At 39.6% G+C, this 21983-nt stretch overlaps 1 protein-coding gene across 4 annotated transcripts in view; it reads left to right on the top strand.

The window, feature by feature from the left end:
• LOC102289833 (voltage-dependent T-type calcium channel subunit alpha-1I) overlaps nucleotides 1–21983 on the top strand; it is a 284041-nt gene that overhangs the window by 135452 nt on the left and 126606 nt on the right. For all 4 annotated transcript variants that reach the window (XM_014338250.2, XM_005936824.2, XM_042226696.1 and 1 more), the window contains exon 5: nucleotides 13933–14030. In XM_014338250.2, the coding sequence (XP_014193736.1) occupies nucleotides 13933–14030 (98 nt within the window). The remainder of the gene's footprint in view (nucleotides 1–13932; nucleotides 14031–21983) is intronic.

The raw sequence follows: 21983 nt of genomic DNA, 5'->3' as shown, positions 1-21983 counted from the left end.
TTTCTATAACTTTATGTGATCTGATGCTTCACTTACACTGGACTTTTCCTGAGTTGTGGTGGTTCCTTGCCAATAGCACCACTAACAGTTAATGGTGGAATATCTAACGGGGAAGAATTTTCACAACCTGAGTTGCATCCTAATATACTACCAGTCAAATTCGGTAGACCCTTTCCTGGCACGGTGCATGGCTATGTGCTTGATTTTATGCAGTTATGCAATTGGATGAAAACACCTAAATTCAAAGATTAGGAGGTGTGGCACAATATTTTTGTCCATATAGTGGACAAACCGAGCTGAATGAGCTTGTGAGGCCCCAAGGCTGGATTTTGTGTTTCCTACCTGTTGCAGTTTAGAGACGTCTCATAACCACCATACTGTGAAAGGAATCTGTACAACATAGCTATTTCATATAGTCAATAAAATGTATGTCTGTCTAACATAATAACACTTACATCTAGACAACATATTTGCTGTTGTTTGTATGGTTTAGTGGTTGGTTTTAGTTGAAGGAGCTCCTGAGATACTTGCATCAGCCTCCATCTACAGTGACAGCTGTGTCACGATGGTCAGATTATACTTGTCTAAACAAAGTTTCCCATTCTTTGGTCTTGCCATCTGTTTCTCACACTTCACATATTACAAATATGTAAAGCTTTGTTTTGTACGCAGTAGATTTAGAAACTGTGTAACAAGCGTATGTTTGCATTATACATCAGCCGTCTCCCCCGTGACATACACTGAAAGGTGGCAAACCGTACACTGGTAAGCACAGCAGATGGGAGGCCATAATTGATTCTTATTTGCATTGACATGACTATATTTATACATATAGTCATGCCATATATATCACATGTTCGCCCTCTCGTTTGACTGAAATATGAGCTGTCCACTGTTAACTTTTCTCTCTTAAAAATGACTTAGCTTTTTTTTTTTCCTGGGTTTACAGTTACATAAACACAATAAAAACTTTATGATGTGATGGAACATCATGTCACCCAAGGAAGCAAGCATCTATTCTTCTAGTACAACAATCCATCAGTAAATCTAAAGACTGGCAAAGGTATAGCGTTCAGTGTTGTTGAAAGAATTTCAAAGAAAGTGCTGCAGAGAGATACTCATTCATCTATTTGTGCTTTTTGTTGTTGTTCATTTCTTCTCACAAGGATATTTCTATTGATGCAAACATGAGTCAGGTGGCTTAGTAATGGAAAAACCAGCAAGTATAAAGCAAAAAGCTGTTGGGTTGTGAGGTTCCATTAATCAGATAAAACTCATTGCAGACATCTACCAGACTGGGATATGTTGAGTTTGGAAGATGGGTCTATGCTTTAAGCTTTATGCCATGTCTCTTTTGAGACATTGTGAGTGATTTTGCCAGTGCACTGTTATTCATTTATGTTTTAGTGTTGATACAGCTCACACCGATGGAAAGAGATTCACGATAATCATTAAAACTCAAATCACTTTTATCTGTATTATCAATATGTTTGCTTCCTACATTATATTTACCCGATACAGTGTGCAAGCTTGAGCAGCTTTAGATGTTTAGATTCTTTTCCACCACACAGTATCATCAGGGAGGCGTCTAATCCCAAATCCTTTCTGCAGCATGACCCCAAACATAGAGCTAGAGTCATGAAGAACTTTGTTCAGCATCAAGAAGTGCTGCGACAGATGGCCTGTCCCCCGCAGAGGCCTTATCTCCACATCATGGAGTCAGTCTGGGATTACATGAAGTGACGCAGGAACAGTTTTGCCAATGAACTGTCGCAATAAACAAGACCAGTTGATTGTTATTATTATTGTTGTTGTTGCTGTATTCATGCAGGTAAGCTAACTGAAAGTTTTACTTTGGTGATGGTTGTTCTAATTAACATTAATATAACTAAGTTCAAAATCAATCATTTCTCTTTGATATCAGTTTGATTTCAGGGTAATCAGAATGTTTCTATTTCTAAATTGAAGGCTGCTGAGGAGCAAAAATAATCTAGTTACTCTGTTCATGCTCATGAACATATGATAATATAATCAAGGCTTTGCCAAACCTGTGAAACAGTCTATTCCTCTTTACTGAATCTGCCTTCATGCTCTGCAGAGAAATAGCTAGTATTTCTATGGTGGGACTCAAACATGGGGTGAACAGTCACTTGTTACAGAAACTATACATTCATTTATTTAGCATCTTTAGCTTGCTTCGCTAAGATATAGCTAGTATAAGGAGGTATGTAATGTATAATGTATGATCTTGCTTTAAACTTGACCTTCTGGAAACTATCAAGGACTAGGTGGGACTTTGATGAGACACCCCAAAGCCAAAGGGGTGAAGGCGAACAGCTGAATGAGAGACTTAAACACCCAAAAGGATTTCAGGCACCAAAAACTAGTTCATAAAGTTTAGACACCATAAATGACTTGGTTAGCTTTAGGTACCAACAGTATTAGAGTTGGTCCCTGAAACTACTCAGAATGTTGTAAAATGATTGTTTTGTGAATTTTCTAAACCCATATTTTATTCACAGTAGAACATGGAAATCTTTTTCGAGCTGTGCTTTATTGTTTCCTAGAATTGAACATTTTCTCAGTTTGAGGATTTTATTTAGTTCTGTGTTCTGTTGTGAAGAAAATGTTTTTTCTGTTTTTATTGACACAATGTTTTTTTTTTAAATATGGTTGGAATTTTCATTCGAAATGCTCTCACTCTGAGTAAAAACTGTATCACTGTTGCCACAGACCCAGCATATCATAGCATGAATTCCAAATATCCCATAGAATTAGAATGTACTGGAAAAAAACCCACAGCATGGTCCTATAACTTAAGAGTCAAAGCTCTCATTTACTTAGCACTATTACCTAGTTGCAGCCATTAGTCAATAAAAGTGTTTTTTTTAAAGAATTAAGAAACAAAAGCAGCTATTTCTTATTTATTTTTTTAACACAAAGTATACATTGCAGCTTCTATTTTGTACCAATCATATAATAGACTAAGAAAAGCGCACAAAGAGAATGACACAAGCTCAAATTAACATCAAATAATGTCATATGATATGACCTGACATACTAATTCAGTACATGTGCAATCTTTTCAGTGTACAAACAGGGGTACTGCTCTATACGTATTTTAATCAGGCACTTTCACATTAACACTGCACAGCTGGTGCTACAGGTGTCGTCAGATCAGTATACTGTAATTAGTTTAATTTGGAAATGACTCATGTGATTAGTGAGCTAATGATCCTCAATAGCTTTTGACACAAAGAGTACAGTAAATGAATCGTGTGAATCTTGAATCAGAGCTGATAGCATATCATTAATATATTTGTAGTTTATGCTTTACAGTTGACTTTACTTCCATATTACTGCTTCTGGACTGACATATTTAAATCCATAAGTATCATATGTTTCATGCATTTCGAGTGACCCATGTTTGCACAAGTCTTTGTGGGGCTGAGTGTAAAGTGAGAACAAACCTGTGCACAGCTTTTGAGTCAACTGTTACTAAGAAGCAAAATATACAGAACCAGGTCAATGACTCTGTGCACATTGACAGTAGTTTTGCCTCTGTGCAGCACCACAGTGGATTTTAAATCAAACAAGATGTAACTGAGGTGCAAACCTTAAGCTTTAATCCAAGGGGTTTAACAAAAGTGTTGCATTAATCGTTTCACAGTTCTAATGATTTCAACATAAAGTCCTCCATTTTCACAGGTTGAATTGTAATTGGACAAATTAACTTAATTTTAAGTATAAGGATTATTTTTAATACTTGGATGAATATTTTTGTAATCAATAGAGTCTAGGTCACCCGATTTCACCCGATGTTGTGTTTCCTTCCTTGAGATACTCTGCCAGGCCTTCAGTTGTTGCTTGTTTGTGGCTCTCCCTGCCTTCAGTTTTCTCTTCAGTAACTGAAAAGCAAGCTCTACACGGTAGAGATCAGATGGCTGATTTAAGAAAAAAACATTTCTTTGCCTTGAGAAACTCGTGGGCTGCTTTTGCAGCATGCTTTGGGTCATTATATATTTCCACTGTGACGTGCTGTCTGATCGGCTTTGCAGCATTTGGATGAATCTGAGCAGAGAGTGTCGGTCTGTACACTTCAGACAGCATCCTGCCGTCAATAAACTCTAATGACCTGCTTACATGGGCAGCCATACACTGAAAAAAGGCCATGTTGGATTTACTTGATTCAATAGTGGACATTGGTTGCACACAAATGTTTTGTTTTGGCAGAAACTCAACACAACTTTTTCATATTCAATAAACCTGTGCATTTTGTGTTCATAAAACGCGATTGAAACATGTTTAGATGAAGTAAGTTGAGCTCTTGGAATATTTTAATCCTTCACAGTTTTGTCATTTTATTTCAACACTATTCAATAACTTTTACCCCAATACTACTTGGTGTCTTCATATTACATAATGTTCAACAAAGTCTAGAGTCTGGTTACCATAAAAATTGAATGGATCTACAACAACTAACGTCGCCCTATCTTTATCCTGGTTGCTGGGAAATAACCCTGAAGTGATAGGTTACAAGGCAGGGTACACCCTGGAAAGCTCACAAGTCTATCACAAACAACCATTTGCACTTACATGGACAGGTAATTTAGAATCACCAATTAACCCTAACTGTAACAACTGCATGACTTTTAACTGTGGGAAGAAACCAGAACGCCCAGAGAGAACCCAGTGCAAACTAGCCAGAAAGTGGATTTGAACTCAGAATCTTCTTACTGTGAAGCAACAGCACTAACCACCACACCACCAATCCAGACTTAACAAAAGTAGGAAAGCTATGATTTCAAGGCTGAATTTTTTTGTACGTTTTTGTACGTTTTTGTTCTTGACAGGTTAAACCACAATAAATAGCGATAGCATACACCTGGGGCCCGTTCTTCGTACCTCGCTAAGTAAGTTAGCTGGATTAGATTGTTGACGATTTCGCGTGATCCTGGATCGTTCGGTTCCCCGAAGCTCATCCGGGACTTGCTGTCATAGCAACAGAGCCGTAAGCGTAAACCTGCTCGGGAGCAGGTTTACTTTATGTAAACAGGATTAGATCGCGGCCACGCAGGTATGTCCGCTTCATTTATACGAAAGCAACAGCGATATTCCACCACTGTTTCACCATAAATAAATAACATCAATGTAACTAAAGACAATGCAGCACCTGATCCATTTATTGATTTCACACAGATACATACAGGTCATTTCCTAAAAAAGGGAAATGTACTATTAACATTCTATTACATGTATGTGATTATTACAGATGTAATTCATATTTCAGAGTAGCAATTGCAAATTACTTTGTGTAATCAAGATGAGAGACCACGGCTATAAAAGCGAAGGTGGATTTGGGAAGCCTGTCGCAGCCATGTCCTGCGGAAGGTGCAAGATTGATAAGGAGAGTTTTCAGAATTCAGCGTATATTGCGGGACAGACAGGATCCTTTAGCTCAGCGCGACAGTGTGCTCATTGAGAGATATCGATATTCCCGTGAGGGTATTATTTACTTAACCAACTTGTTGACGAGGGGGTGCAGGACCACCACCTGTCTTTTTTTCCTCTGCCCTTTTCTTGGTTGCTGTTATGAACAAACTAACAGAGTATTACAGGCCAGTATTACCTTGCCAAGAGACGAAAAGCAATCTAAGAGATAAATATTACCATTCTGTAGAATACTCCTGTATTCCACTTTTACTTGTTCCCATGTTCTTGTGGGTCCTGTTGTGGCTCTAATGTGAAAGGGGATATAATGTAACATATTATGATATAATATAATGCCATATGATATTGGACAATATAGTGTCATATGATAGATCTACCCTACCGCCTACTGGTGTTGGCCAGAGGGGCCGATGGCGCGATATGGCAGCCTGGCTACAACCGTAGCTGCCTCCACCAGTGTGTGAATGTGGGAGTGAATGAATAGTGGTATCGTAAAGCGCTTTGGGTGCCTTGGAAAGCGCTATATAAACCCAATCCATTATTATTATTATTATTAAATTACCTACGAGTTTGATTTGTCAGCAACTTTCTGCCAGCCCTCTCTCCTTGCTTTTGCAGCCTTTGCAGTGTTCTCTTGCGTTTTAATTAAACTCTGAAACTCCTGAAATCCCTCACTCATGAGTTCTTGCTCTGCTGCCGGAAAATACCGAGCACGCCCCTTCGACATTTTCGCCGACCAATCAGCGGGTTGCCGATCAATGTTTCTACTATCGATGCGTAGCCCCTTTTACGACACCCAGTGATCGCGCATTACTTCATCCAGCTGTAGTAATCGTCAACAGCAGGTGTGTTCGGGGAACCGGATTAGCGAGCTCACGGTTAGCGCGATGATTTGATCTTGGATGTGTCATTTGATCTTGGATGTAGTAAGCGACGTACGAAGAACAGGCCCCTGGTGTGTGTGTAGTTGTCTGCCTCTTATAACTCCAGTGATTTTCCTGTAGTTTAACATCTCGTGCGATCTTGTGAATTTCATGAGTTCAGCAACTAAGCACTCTTACTAGATTGCATCAGGTCATCTCAACAAGAACAAATTAAGTTGTTGAATTTCGTACAGATCCTTCATGATTTAATTACGTTCATAGAAACATGAAATTATTGTGTTTAAATTACAAGTTAGACTTTTTTAATGTAACAACCACCCAGTTTACTTTTTTCTGTATACCAAACAAAGTAGAGGCGGCTGCTCGACTTGACTGAGATGGATGCCTTCCTGAAACCATGATCCAAAGCGTGCAAGACTGAAATCCCGTGCAGTGTCGCAGAAAGTTATTGACTTACTTCACTCAAACATGATATGAACAATTTAATCTAGCCTCTCTGCGTATCATGTAGTTTCTACAATATATAGTTACACTTAACTTTAAAGCATGAGGCACTTATGTTAAATACACGCAAGATTCTTACGTAAATCCAAGAGTTGACCAATCCCTTTTTGTCAGTGTACAAGACCATGCCATATCATTGCCTTCACCCTGCTGTCTTTTATGCTTCAGATCATGATCCATTCCTTTTAAAGACTCTTTTTGAAAGTCTTTGGACAGTCTTTGGCTCTAGGTGTTTTCTGACAAACTCTAATATGAACCTCCTGCCTACCTGCCTAAACCCTCTATATTTAAATTCTTGATGGTGCTTATTAATTGAAGGACTTGACAGTGATACATCACCTACTCAGGACTTTTCTTGACTTAACTACATGTTGTGAAGTTGTTGTTGCTTTTATGTTTTTTTTTGCACAAATCCATTTTATGCATTTGTTATGGTTTCATTTGCTTTGCAAAAGTAATATAAAATGCAAGTCCACCACTTAATGCCAGATTTAGTGAACAGGCCTCACTAAATGCAACACTTTTGTTGAACTAAAGCTGACGGTTGACACTTTAGTCGCACCTTGTTTGCTCAATTTAACATCTACCGATTTAACAGGCAACTCTACAAAAGAAGTACAAATGGTCCAAAAACATATGTAAAGCTAACTGTATCCTGAAGTGTATGAGGGTGTTAAACTTGGTTGAGTCAACACATGCTAACTTGTGCTAAACCAAGACATTAGCTTCTAATTTTAGATTTGCCAACTAAGTGTTTTTGCTCGAAATGTAACGTGTGAGACGTCTAACTGGAAGAAACAAGGAAAAACCAGTGAGAAATGGGTAATGTGTCCGCAAACAGCTTCAGCAGACAGCTGGCTTTTATCTTTGACAAGATATTCACATGTCTGAGCATATAACACACACATACGGACATGTGCGTGAGCATCTGTACTCTGCTTGAGATGTAACAGTAGCTTATTAGAGCTCTGACGCCACATGGCACACTGTGGGAATGTGAGAAAGGAAAATAACGTGCGCACCGAGAAAGTGCACATACACACACACTGACGATGGAAAAAAACTGATGAAGAGCAAACAAAGAGGAGTGGAGAGACAAACTAAGTGACACAAGAGGAAGAGACTGAGGAGAGACTTCACGAGGTGGATTGTTAGCAGAAAGGATCAAAGTAAAGGGCAGGAGGGAAAAGGTAAAGAGAGTGGAGTAAATTACAGCATTTGTAAATGGCCGTGTCTGTTTTGTGCTCACGTCTGTGCGCTCCTCTATCTTTTTTGACTTGCAAACCACTTCTGGGACTGAAAATCTACTGCATCCATTAATCTCATTTTAATAATTGATGCCATCTTACCCAGAAGGAGTTTGGCCTGGACTGTTGGCATAAAATGAGACATTTAGCATGTTCCGGTAATTGCCATATTAGTTTATCCTTGCCTATTAGACCATTGTACATTCAGTGAAATGGCTTAAAATGTACAATTTCTGTTGAGCTGCGTTGTTGCTATCCAAGGCTATCTACTGCCTGAATCACCAATTATAGTTAATTATAGAGTTCTGCTTATACATGTTTCTTATGAGTGTAACGCGGGGAAAAAGAACTGTTGCTGAACAGCTGTTGATGCTGGTGTGCTGTAATATATGTCCATGAAGGAAACAGCTCTGAAACATAGTTGCTATACTACATGTGACTCGTGCAGGGTTACCTGCATGTACACGATATATTGCAGACTTTGACAAAATGCAGCAACTCATACAGAATTCAGTCAGTCTTAAGAGCTTTTTTCACACCTTGGCTCATCGGATTCAATTCATGTGAGTTAGCTTTGAGACACAATAGCTAACCCAAAAGATTGGCACTTACAAGATGCATACAGACAAGCAATCCTTGACAAAATGCTGTCAAAGAACAGAATGCTTAAATTTCACTTAGCAAGCATGTGTTGGCTTACTTGTCCTGTCAGAACACCCAAGTGTACAACTTGTCTTATTTGACGTGAAACACAAAACTAAGCTGTTAAAATCCAAATACTATGCAATTAAATATAGTAGATAACAATATACAGAAGTATTGAGTGGAGAAACCCTGACCCTTTTAGGTTTCATATCTTGGGACTCTGTAACATGATGAATGAACTCTGTACTGTTGTTACGGTCAGTCCTGTTTTTAAAGACTTGTTACTTAACACCACAAAATTACCCTAAAATCATCCTTGATTGCTGTGTAGCGTTCTAACGTGTGCTTCTTAAATTATCTCCAATATTCACACTTCCCCTCCAACCGAGAGGGAAAGCCTGAAGAAAATCACTCCCACTGTTCCACTCTGATGCCTCCTGAGAGAGTATTCCCCAATGCTAACTTAAACAGCAGAGACAGAGCAAGTTTCTGAAGAGAAGAGAGACACCAAAAAAACACAGAAAAATGGAATAAGAAATATGTTTAAGATTCAGTTAAAAAAAATCCACATTCCCCCATCCAAGGCCACTTTGGAACAAAAGTAATCTAGTTACTCCACTGAAATATTCATGAAGCTATTTGGTTGGCGAGCGGTCCTAACTCAAACACAGACAGACACTAAATTTAGTTTGACTTGTGTGAGTGTATGCAAAGGTTTTGTTGTGGTGTGACGGCTGTGTGTGTGTGTCTGTGTGTGTGTGTGTGTGTGTGATGTGTGTGTGTGTGTGTGTGTGTGTGTGTGTGTGTGTAGTGTGTGTGTGATGTGTGTGTGTGTGTGTGTGTGTGTGTGTGTAAGAGTGCATGTGGATTCACAGCTTATGTAACTACATACTTCAGGAGTGTGCAGGAGTGTGTTTCATTGTGCAAATGAAGTGTGTGGCCCAGTCTGATGACTTAACACAGCTTTACGAGAGCCAAGAGTCTGCCCTGGGCATTTTCTCTACTTAGTGTGTGACTGTGTGTGTGTGTGTGATTTTATTTGGGTGTCAGACTGACTATACAAATGCTCAGTGTTGAAAAACTTAGGGTATACAGGCATAATGTTTACGTGTGTGTCTGTGTGTGAATTTCTATTGTCTATTGTCTCTGGGTATCATTTGTTGCACACGTACGATTGTTTGCCTGTATCTCTCTCTCTTGTGTAACCACATGTGTGTGCCTTATCAGAAATTGCTGCAAAAAATTGCTGGAAAATGACAGATCACTATTATGTCCCCCACACCCCACTAGGGTTGGGTATCGTTTAGGTTTTATCTGATATCAGCTTATCAACCTTAGCTGTTTTCCACTTTTTCTTTGGTCATTTTAGCCTTTTTGGCCAGGGTGAAGGGAGTATCTGCCATCAAACAAGAAGACAGCCGCATGTAGCTATGATGATGTTTGCTAGTTCACCTTACATGCATTAATGTAATAACGTGGTTAGCCTACTCAACGTAAATTACACACGAACAACATTAAGCTACTCACGCAGAAAAGAGTAAATTGCTGCTGTCGTCATCATCCGTCATCATTTCTGCTACACTGGCAGGGCTAGGGGCCAGGACTCTCCTCTTCGGGTTTTGGGGGGATGTTGCTAACTCCGGGTCTGATAACCGGCAACCCACCCGCAGTAGATGTGCTCGGTGTGAGGTCCTGCTGCAAGCTATCAAATACGATGCATTTCTCGGCTTTTAAAAAAACGCTATGTGTTGCCAGGTGTTTCATCAGATTCGAGGAATTACCTCCTTTGCACAGTATCATCTTAAAGCACTTGTTGCAGGCTGCTGAGTTTACATCTTTTGCTGTGAAGTACAGAGTTTGACCGCTTCACCTTGGGCGTTTTTAATCTGTAGCTCTGCTCTAAAAGAACGTACGTACCTGGACCCGCCTACTATCCTCGGAAAGGTAAAATGATTGGCTAGAATCCAAAGTGTACGACATCTCAGGAAAAAACAGCACTGAAATAAAGCACCGAAATGTGCGCTACTTTTCGGTCTGGTTACTACCGTTTATGTCAGAACTGGTGCCATGATGGCACCGGATACCGGTACCCATCCCTACACCCCACACAATGTACACACTAAGACTCATGCCTTGTCAACACGCTGGAGCACAGTGATTAAAATAGCAGCTGTAGACACGAAACACTAAGTCCAGTTCATTTTGTCCCTTCTTTCCCACTCGGTGCTAGCCATACTGTTAGAGTACATCTTACCATACACTCACACAACAACAACAACAGCAGGCTAGGATGTGCCCACAGTGTGCAGACGATTATTTTTGATCATTTTCTTGAAAGAAAACAAAAACCCCCAGTTCAGACCTTATCCCCCCACTGAATGGCTTTTATCAGTCCCATGCAGATCACAGGTAGGTGGCCTCCACCTCCTCCCAGTGGGTAGTTCCTTCGTCCATGCTTACTAGAAGTGAGAGGGTTTTTGTTTTCTCATAAACAGCAACAGAATATATCCACCAGACTTTTAACGAATGCACATGAGTTTGGCAGTTTTTGTTGGGGTATTTTGTTGAGGAGGAGTAGACTCAGTTTTTGCTTTTCCTTGAAATCTCTGTTAACTTTTGTTTTTCATGTATTTATTTTTTGGAGTAATTGGATGGGGTTAGGAAAAGATTGCGGTTTTGCCATATGGGGCAACACAAAAGCAAACTACAGCCACTATACACATTACAAAAAGATAAGGTAGTTAATAAGGTTGGACATCTGGAGCACATAGACTCTTTATTTCCAAGCTGAAAAACATTGAAATTTATGGATCTGGTAAGATTTAAATGACAACAACAAGGAGTATGTGCTTAGCAATCTGTGGGGTGAGGGTGTGAAAAAATGCACAACATAAATCATTTATAACATGTAAAGCAGGGTGTTAAAAACTGATACTTGTATATAATGACATATTTTAAAAAGCAATACCTCTGAAGAGGTGTAGTTAAATAATTACACCTGTACGTGTATATGAAATGGTCAGCATTTTTTCCCCGTGTGGATATGATGGCTTTCACTGATTTGTTTCTTTTTATGTTTGTTAGCACTCGTTCGTTATATTTTGAAATAAAGATTTGATCAAGTGTTTATTCTGCTCCACTCCCCCCACGGAAAAGTCCCCTGACAAATTGGATCACCAGCCTGTGGTCCCACATAGATGCGCTTGTCTCTGAGTAGTTTGTGAACTCTGACCGTTATTTTCATGGTCAGCGTGTTTTACTAGCCTGATTTGTGCAGGGAGCTGAAGCACTCCTCCGCCGCCACCTGTCACCCGCCAAGGTTATGGTAATATAATAGCAACAAGAGAGATTCATATTTCACGGCTCACCGGGTTAGATCCGTACCTAACGGATGCAATCAAGCGTGGGCAGAGGTTTGGACACCGGAGAGAAGTTTTGTCGCTTGACCGCAAAGAATAAAACAAACTGTTTTGCTCACTAGGTTCACCTTTGACCTAATGTGGGCTGAGTTTGTCAATTTGAAAGCTCTGACCTGGTCAAGCGTTCCAGGCTTTATGATGATAATTTTCCCTAGCTCGACATTTGATAGAAGTCAGCAGCGCTTACAGTTCTCTAATCCCGGCAGGACTTTGACATCCAGGTTAGATCATTACAGTTTGAAACTTGTTTGAATTTTCCAACTTTTTAGATCTCGCAAACATTTCAAACTGGGACACTCCCTCTGGAGCATCACTACATTCCTGCACTACCGTCAGTTTTCCGGTTATTGCACAGTCGTGCGTTAAAGGCTCTCCTCCAGGTGTGCAGGTCGAGAGGTCGAAAGTGAAAAATGTAATCTGGCTCTTTAATCACTTGAGAAAGCACCTGCTAGGCTCTCTGGCTTATCCTTGAAACGAGCATGTTATCACGGAGCTTGAATATCTTAGCAGGAGCAGAATATTTGTGTCAAATACCTGAAACTTGCCTTAGTTTCTTTTACCACGCTCTCCTGCGTCTTGATAAGAGTCCACCCCCCCACCCCCACCCTTTCTCAGCCAAAGAGCAGCTTCCTTCTGTTCAGTCAGGTGTATGCATATTGCTCTCTTCTCCCTGCCTCTCTGTTCCCAGCGTTGTAATTATCTCAAACACTTGATAAAACCCTCAGGCTCTCTCTTTCTTCCTCTCTCAATCTTGCTTTATTGCCTTCATTATAATGCACTTAATCAACCCTTGGTGCTTTCCTCACATTGGTTTCTGACCTATCCGTCACTTTCTCACGTTTTTTTCACCCCTGCCATCTCTGGCTGTTTCTCTTGCTTTCCGTCCTCTGCCCCCCACCCCCACACACTCCATTCCTCAGGCAAAAATATATTTTCCAAGTGATGAATTTGTTAGGACCAGGTGAAATAGCAAAATTCTCGATCTTTTCTTCACCGTTCTCCGTCTCTTTTATGCCTCACCTAGTTTAACTTCAAGCCTGTTTACTCCCTCCACCTCCAGTCTTTGCTCCCTCGCCAGGCTCCGCTTTCATCTCTGGTGGTTGCACGTTTAATCTCGCGCACTTCATGCTTGTGTACACCTGCCAACCAACCGGTATGCACTTTGATGCATTCGCTATGTGTGCTAAAAGGTGTAACCAGTTTCCAGGGATGCTGAAGGTTTTCAGCCGTGGCTTAACATCTTTCTCCATCTCAGTCAAAAAAACACAAAAAAGTCTGTTTTTTACTGCTGGAGCAGGACTCTGCAACCTCTCCATGTTTAAAAAAATATATAAAGACTCCTACATTCATTATTATTATTAATGTTCGTCTGCAAACTAATGAATGTCTGTTTTGTAATTTCCAACACAGTTAAGATAATGTTACAGTATTCCACTGACCCCGTTCTTTCTTTAAATGTCTTCCATTATTAGATACACATGTTCCAGCTCATTAATTCATATTAGGCTCCGCACAGCAGGTGTCCAGCTGTGCGAGGATGTGAACAATCTTCTGTTTAGGCTTTTTTAATCTTAAAAGCCCTGAAAGGAGGAGAACATTAAATCAACTTTAGCTGGAATTTCAGATGAAACTGCTTTTCTGTGAGGATCAGAGACTTTTTGGTTTGTTTTTTGTTTTTTTCGGTTGGTCTTGCAGCTGTAGAACTGCAGCTGTTTTGGGAATGTTGTAGTGTGGATTTTTAGTGTGTGTTTAATTTGGATGCTTTTTTCCCCCATTTTCCAGGATGGTTGAGTACTCTCTGGACCTGCAGAACGTCAACTTCACGGCCATCAGAACAGTGAGGGTGCTGCGGCCACTCAAAGCAATTAACAGGGTGCCAAGTAAGTCGAGTCCTATAGACTGTGAACACATGATAGGCAGCCATGGCTGTATCTCCATCACTATTTTACACAAAAAGCTCTCACACCTCTTCTCTTCAACTACTCATTTCACTCTTGAAACAAACAAATTGTAGGATGACATCCATTCATGTTTTGCCATCTGTGACTCTTATTCAGCACCATGGACAGCTGCCTGGTGAAGAAGGTTGCCCAGTAGCTGGAAAGTGTTAAACATAAGTTACTGAGCCAAAATTACCTTAACAGGGAACATGTTTGGGAGAACAAGCTATTTACTATTTATTAGCTACATTGATTAGGGCAACAATTAATTTTTACCAGTCAATAGCTTTCAAAAAAACATGACATGACATGAAAAAGGAGATGCATGGTTGGATCCCACTCCAGCTGGCCATAGTGGTTATATTTAGATTTGAGAGTAAAGTTATCCGCTAAGGTTAGCAGGCATCCATAAACTGTACCCATGTATATTCAACACATTAAAGCAGGTGCCTGTTATTTGGTTGTAAGACTAATAATGATACTAGGATGTGAGTCACCACAACTGGAGCACAGACTTGTTGGATTGGCTGTATTTCACAACAGGTCACGGCATTTGCCACACAAATCAGTTAAATTGCCCTAAAAGGCAACAAGAGCACCAACAAGGTGATGATAGGGAAAACTCTCTATATAACACTGTCAGTGTACATGGTCCCCAAGGTTTGTGGCACAGATATTTATAAAAGGGAAGCTATCACATACTGTACTTTGATTTGAAACCCACTCTTTCTTCGGTTATCACTCATTAGTTTGTTTTGCCATGCGACCTCCACTTCATTGTTCGTTCATCATTCACTGTAGATTTCCAGCTAAAAAGCTGCCCTGAATGTTTAAATAAAACACAGCTTCTGGGTGGGTGCGTTCGTCGCACACACCAAATCCTGCAGAGCTGAACACGTGCCACACCATTCTTCATTCTGGAGCAAATGAGCTACATGAGAGCAACAAAACTGCAACTGTGGCCCCATATATACAACACAAACCAGCCAAATGCCTCATTGTCTTGGATGTAACTGTGCCATTTGGATCGTTTACCTGTTGTCTACGCAGCCGGGCCTTGATGTACTACCTTTGAGAAGATGCCTCGTGCATTTTGAAACAGATTTGGACAACTGCATAAAGCAACGAAATAGAAGAGACGATTCCAAAAGGAGGGTGGGGTCATGTTTCATCTTTGTTTAGCTATTGGACAGCATAATAATATCTGCCTGTAAGTGCTTTCATCCTGTATGGAATTAGATTCCCGAGGACACCAAGTGTGCATGGCTATTTAAAATCCTAAAAAGTAATTTCATCCACACTCAGCTGTGCTAATCCCCCTCCCAGTCAAAGTCCTCAGCAACCCAACCTGTCAGGAAATCACCAGACATCACTGAAGTATTTTGAGTTACTAACCTTGTCACTTTGACTCCAAAAGTGCTGCTTAGTCCTTCTTGATGAGAGTAATCAGTTTGCTGCCGGTTGCTTCTGTGTCTAAATTGTGCCTAGCAGGCAATCATTTTCAGTACTCTCTAAGTCAGATATGCTGGTGCTTGAAGTTAATGTTGTTCTGCTTCCTTTGTAATTGCTAAACCTCCCACTGCTCATAAATCTGCAACACAAACCATGCAATTTGGTTTTCTTTTCTTTAGTAAAAGCAGGTGTAACCATCTTGGTTTGTTACAGAGAATGTATGTTGATTTCTATATTTGTCACCTAATATACATGAACATGAATAAGTCATTGCCACTCATTTTTAGTTATGACTATAGTTGTTTGATGTCTTTCTCCATCCTTCTCCCTCTCTCTTTGTCCTTTTGTCTGTCTTACTATATCACTTGAGGTAAAAGGAGTTCTTAAATATCCCATTATTTTCTTTTTATCTTCTTTTCTCTGTGATCTCTCTGTCATGTTTCTGCTCTGAGCTCTTCCTTTATCACAATGTTCAGTCAGTTTCCTCCTCCTCAGTCAGTAGAGCGAGATCCCGTCTCAGATCTCAGTCATTCCCCTTCCTCCTGCTCCTTCCGCTCTTCTTGCCTCCTGTCATGTACTGTCTATTCTTTTCCATCATTTATACCTCCCTTTCTCCAAAAGCAGAAGTATGTCTTGTCCTTGCATGTCTTTGGAAGCATTGGAAAACCCTGGGATTGCACAATAACCACCTTTGTTAAACTGAAATATGAAATGACAGAAATGTCAGTGAAAAATCTAAGGCTGTCAATGTTAACGCTTTAACATGGATTAATGCATTGTCACGATTAACGCGATTAAAATTTCCAATGCAATTAACCCATCTGAAGCACAAAATGACTCAAAATCTGTGAAATGTCCCTGTCAATTCATTTCGGGCAGCTTGTTCAAAGTTTGTCCATTCTGCACTCCTGATGTTTTCACTGCGTTAAAAATTTGAATTGCGTCAATCGTGACGCCGGATTAATCAAAGTTAACGCGTCAACGTTGACAGAAAAAACAGATTCTGTGATCTCTTTTAAAAACGTTTCACGGCAGGAACAACATAATCACAACTACTCTGTTATTTATGTGTGTTACAACTTTCTCTCCATGTTGGAATTAGAAGATGTTTGAGGTCATGGCTTAATTTTAATGACCCTGCTTTGGGGATCTTCCAGATTTTCCAAATTTTATGTTGACTTTAGTCCCGAGACATAGATGGATGGATGGATGGATGGATGTTGACTTTTCTTATAGAATAATACTGAATAAGGCTATTCCAAATAGAATGAAAAGGAAATGGAAATCAAAAATAAGAAAACAAAACAACCATAAATCTAACATAGAGGTTGCTAAAAAGGGACCAAAGAAAAGTTAGAAAGAAAAATAATTTCAGGATGCGCTCTTAGAGAGTGGGTCTCTAAGGCAAACTACCTCACTTGGTTGGCCTTTGCAAGTAATACTCTCTGTGTTTTCAGAGAAACTGCATTAGTGAGTCCATAACTAGTGTTAGCTCACTAACAACAAAATGAACTATTGTGTAAAATCCATTTGAAGTGTGATGATTTCCTGACTATAATTATATTCTTATTATTGAAGTACTGAAAATGAAAGTCCCTGACCTTTGCAAAATTGTAAATTATAAACTAAACCATTTTTCCCGACCTACAATCAAGTTGTTCCTGACCTAAACAAACCTTACCCAAAGCACAGTCCCAGCAGGCAATTTTTAAGAGTTTTGGGAGCTGCTGACAACACTGTTGTTCTTCCAACAGAGACGTCAACTCAGAGAACACTGTATTCTACCAGAAATGACTCAGACGTGTGTCAGAACACAATGATTCTTCTTTTTAATCAACGTCGGTGTCTGCGCCGGCTGTGCACAGTCATGGAATGAAGCTTCTTCATACATGTCACTTTTTCTTCCATCCATCAATCCACATTACTTTTTGTTTTCCTTTTAAAATATTAACCACAGCCAAAGTCTTTGTCAGTTCTATCTCAGTTTTTTAGATTTATAGACATGGTGGATGTTATGAGTCACTGACACTAAAAATACAGTTTTTATGTGGAAGAACTTGTTGTTTCAAAAAAGTTGTCAACTTTGCACTTCCGCCCAACAAATTAAATGTCTTAAAATGACACATAAAGTTCCAAGCTTGAAGTTTTGGTTTACCAAAGTTTGTGTTCTGAACTTTCATTGCATCCCTTAATGGCTAGCAGTCTGTTTGTGCAGGGTGGACTTAATTTGCCCGTGAATGCGTTTTTTGCTCTGTTGGCAGGGAACACAAACAATGATGAGTCACTGAAGTCTAAACCATGTTTGCAGCTGTAATCTGACATTTCTGTGAGCAGAGGGGACTTTTCTGTTCACTGAGCTTCTTCCTCTCTGTCACTCCAAAACAAAATAAAAATAAAATAAAAACAAAAAAAAAGCAAATTGGTTCTTTCATGGTGAAATGTCTAGTTTGGACACAAAAAGAAAAGAGGCGGTATAGAAAAGTCACCCGACACTTTATACAATGTAGAGGATGTCAGAAAAATAAATCCCCTCACATCGGATTGATGCTCTTCTTGTGGTTTATTCTCCACCGTTTCAATAAGAACACTGCATCTGGGTTAAGCAAGGATAGGAAAGAAAGACAGGCAGGTGAGAGGAGAGGACAAAAAAGGCAGCAAGAGAGATAAATGAAGGAGGGAAGAGGGGATTATCCAGCTCCATAAAGGAAAGTCGAAGATGGACGAGAGGAAGAGAGGGATGATGAGAGGAGAGATGTGGGGGGACTCAGATGAGCAGGCTATTATGATGATAGATACAGCTGAGGAAGTGCGTGCGATGGAGGGAGTCGCTGGAAGAATAGAGAAAAAGGAGGCAAGGGACGTGGAAGACAGGCACCTGGAGAGGGGAAGATAACATGAGAAAAGGGAGGTGATTACATAGAAAAAGAGAAGAAACAACATTACCAACCCACTCATTTTCAAAAATTATAATGTAAAATGTTTTCTACAAAGTCTACATTTCTTCGGCAGGTAGAATTAGTAGGTGAGCAAACAGGGAGGTAAATAATATCACAATAGCTCAGTCTGAAACCTGCACAATAACATGTCTTATGTCTGCGTTTGGATGGGTCAAAATGTATAATCATTTATAAATTATAATAATTTCATTTTGGGGAAAATATTTGAATGTGATTGCATTTTACTGTTTATAAAGGTGGAAAAAATCTCCATTTTTATTATATGTCTGTGAAGGTTCTCAGTCATCCAGGTCATCGTAGTCAAAGGGAGTTTTTCCTTCCCACTGTCGCCAAAGTGCTTGCTCATAGGGGGTCATATGATTGTTGGGTTTTTCTCTGTATCTATGAAGCGCCTTGAGGCGACTTTTGTTGTGATTTGGCGCTATATAAATAAAATTGAATTGAATTGAATTGAAAGGAGCTTGCAAAGAAAAGCGTCTGGACTTCTTTAAGTTGCTTGAAGATGTTTCACCTCTCATCCGAGAAGCTTCTTCAGTTCTAAGGTCAAATGGTGACCTTAGAACCTTAGAATTATTATTATACTTAACCCAGTAACATTTGTTTTTCTTGGTTGAATTGAGTTATTAAATTAAAGCCCAAGAAAATCAGACTTCTTATCACGTGCAGTATTTACTAAATTAAAGGTTATTCTTTGTTTAACCTGAAGCTGAATCATGAAAAGAGTAGCATCTATATGGAAAGTTTATATGGAAAGTTCAAATGTTTCAGTTGCTAACTTGGGGCTGTTCTTGTTAGTGGCACATAAACACCTGCAAGAGTCTGTGATTGGCTAAAAGAAGTAAAATTACAGGCAGGAGAAGCAACGCATGTAAGTAAAAGTTGGCTATCAGCACTTTTACTTACATGCTATCAGCACAGTACCCATACTTTAATTCAATTCAATATCAGTTCAGGTCAGTTCAGTTGAATTTATATAGCACCAAATCATAACAAGTCACCTCAAGGATCTTTATCTTGTACGGTAAAGACCCTACAAGTACAGAGAAAACCCCCAAAAGCAGGTGGCCTTCTATGAGCAAGTACTTGGTGACAGTGGGAAGGAAAAACTCACTTTTAACAGAAAGCAGACAAATAAAACTGTTTTGGGAGTTTTCCAGTTTCCATTTCCAAGCACAAGAGTCAGACGTTCAAATGAATTAAAAACTGTGTCTCAGTCTGGTTGATTTATAGGCTGCAATAAAAGATTGCTTCCACTCCTCCTCCTCAACCTGTGCTTCGAGGATTGTGACAATTAGTATGACCTGATTCATGTCAACTAACATATTCATCCTCCCATCATTTATTAACAGGGACTTAGAGAGCCCTAATGTTTAATAATCCACATTTGACTTCAGAGCTCTATTTGTCATTAGATAAGACAAGAAGTGGTCAGTGGACAGCAGGCGACTTTAGGAGTTGGCTGCTATCCAGACTATCCAGCAAATCAGAAGATAGAATATATATTACTAGTTTTTCTGTGGCTAAACATTTTATATTAACTTTTGATTATATGTGCAAGGATAGATCTGTGTCTGTGAAGGTTCTCAGTCACCCGGGTCATTGTAATCCAAGGAGCTGGAAAGAAAAGCGTCTGAATTTCTTTAAGTTTCCTTCTTTCAGACAAAAACTGGTTCATCCCAAAGAAAAAACTCCCAAACACAAACTTAACAACATAGTGTATGCTGTACAGTGTAACAAAGAATGCTCAGACCTCTAAATCACCTCTACACCTCTACCAAACAGCCACTTCATAAACGCATGGCACATAGAAGAGCCACGTCGACCAGGACAAGACCCGGCTGTCCATCTTCATCTAAAAGACAAAGGTCAGTCCTTCGAGGACACCAGTGTTCACATTTTTGTACAGAGAAGACAGATGATTTGAAAGAAGAGTGAAAGAAGCCATCTATGTCCACTGTGAACGACCATCTTTTAACAGACGTGGTGGTTTACGACACCAACTGTTTGCCATCTATAATCCAGTGTTGAGATCCCTTCCCAGACGCCTTAACGCCCACTCACATCCTGGGCCATCTGACCTCAGTAAATCACATGATAGGGTGGGGCTAGATTTCACAGTGGGTTCTCCCGAAACCTTAGCTGATTGTTACCTACACCAAGTCCAGATGTTTTTCTTTCCCAGCTCCTTATGTTAGATCTACTACTTTTCATAGCTACAACCAATATGGAGGAACTCATATTACTTTCAAAGGGGAATTTCTATCAGCCTCAGGGGAACTTTGCGTTTTCTTCTAATTGGCACAAATGTGCGTGGTCTTTGTACACATAGACTTTAACTAACATCAGCAAGTTAATATTTTTGTTACCACACATAAATGCTTCCAGCATAATTTCAGCCCTTCCCTAACTCTTTATTATGTTTTTCAGTTCCCTTTTTTATAAAAACAATTAGATGTTGAAAGCACAGCATATTTTCAGTAGATTGAATAGATCTATTAATGCTCAAGTATTGGCAACACAATTGTCAACATTAACATTAAAGCACCAAGTTATTTTGTCAAGCACCAGCAACACTATCCAACGAGTGAGAAGGCCAGGTTGTAACAGTGCCAGCATCGGCTGCCAAAAGCCAGTTATTTGACTCCTTTTTATTTGTTGGATGATAAAGATGCAGTTCTGTGCTTTGAATAAAGACTATTTACTGGAAAGCTCTTCGCTCCACATTGTTGGCTTTATGAGTGCAGACACACCAGTAAATGCATATGTTGTGCAGGCAGTACATGTCGCAAAAGTGCAACCAACACAAAGCCACTAAGCACTTGTGTACACACACTTTCAGGCACATAGTAACTAAGCGGACACTCTCGGAGGACGATGTGAGAACTGAACAGAGGAGTCACTTAATGGCGCTAATGGAAATTATCCATGTCGGGTTCCCACTGGTCACAGCTTAAAGGACTGGGCCTGTTTACTACATTACCCTCAACACCTCTGGGAGACATCGTATTAGCTGCCAGGGTAACGGCCATCAGGGTATTCTATGTTGTTCCCTTTTCATTTACATTCTATTTGATTCAAATCATTAAAACTATGAAGGAAACACTGGTCCTTCAGTGTAGTCAAAACTTGTGTGACTAGAACAAGTCCACTATTTTAATTTAGAATTGTTGTTATTTTGTATGTCTCGTTGTACATGTGACACATTCTCCTCTTTTCCTTTTAATTAGTTAACTGTTTTAAATGTTAATATGTTCACATTAGGGTGCCTGATTTGATATTGCAGTGTTTTAAGCTTCTAGCAACTTCAAACAGACTTAATCAATCTCAAATGGGGCGTCTGTTTCAATTTGCTCAAAGAAAATCAGGTTCTCTGATTTTAGTTTGACTGCAGCTGGAATGTACTTATAGTAACTTCATTTAAATAGCATTTTTCAGGGGTACCTAAAGTCATTAATTACAAAGGCCAAAGTAAACACTTTATTTT

This window comes from Haplochromis burtoni, unplaced genomic scaffold (assembly GCF_018398535.1).
Source record: "Haplochromis burtoni strain Fernald_Lab_line unplaced genomic scaffold, NCSU_Asbu1 Contig_223, whole genome shotgun sequence".
Lineage (NCBI taxonomy): Eukaryota > Metazoa > Chordata > Actinopteri > Cichliformes > Cichlidae > Haplochromis > Haplochromis burtoni.
This window is presented reverse-complemented; position numbering and strand designations above follow the sequence as displayed.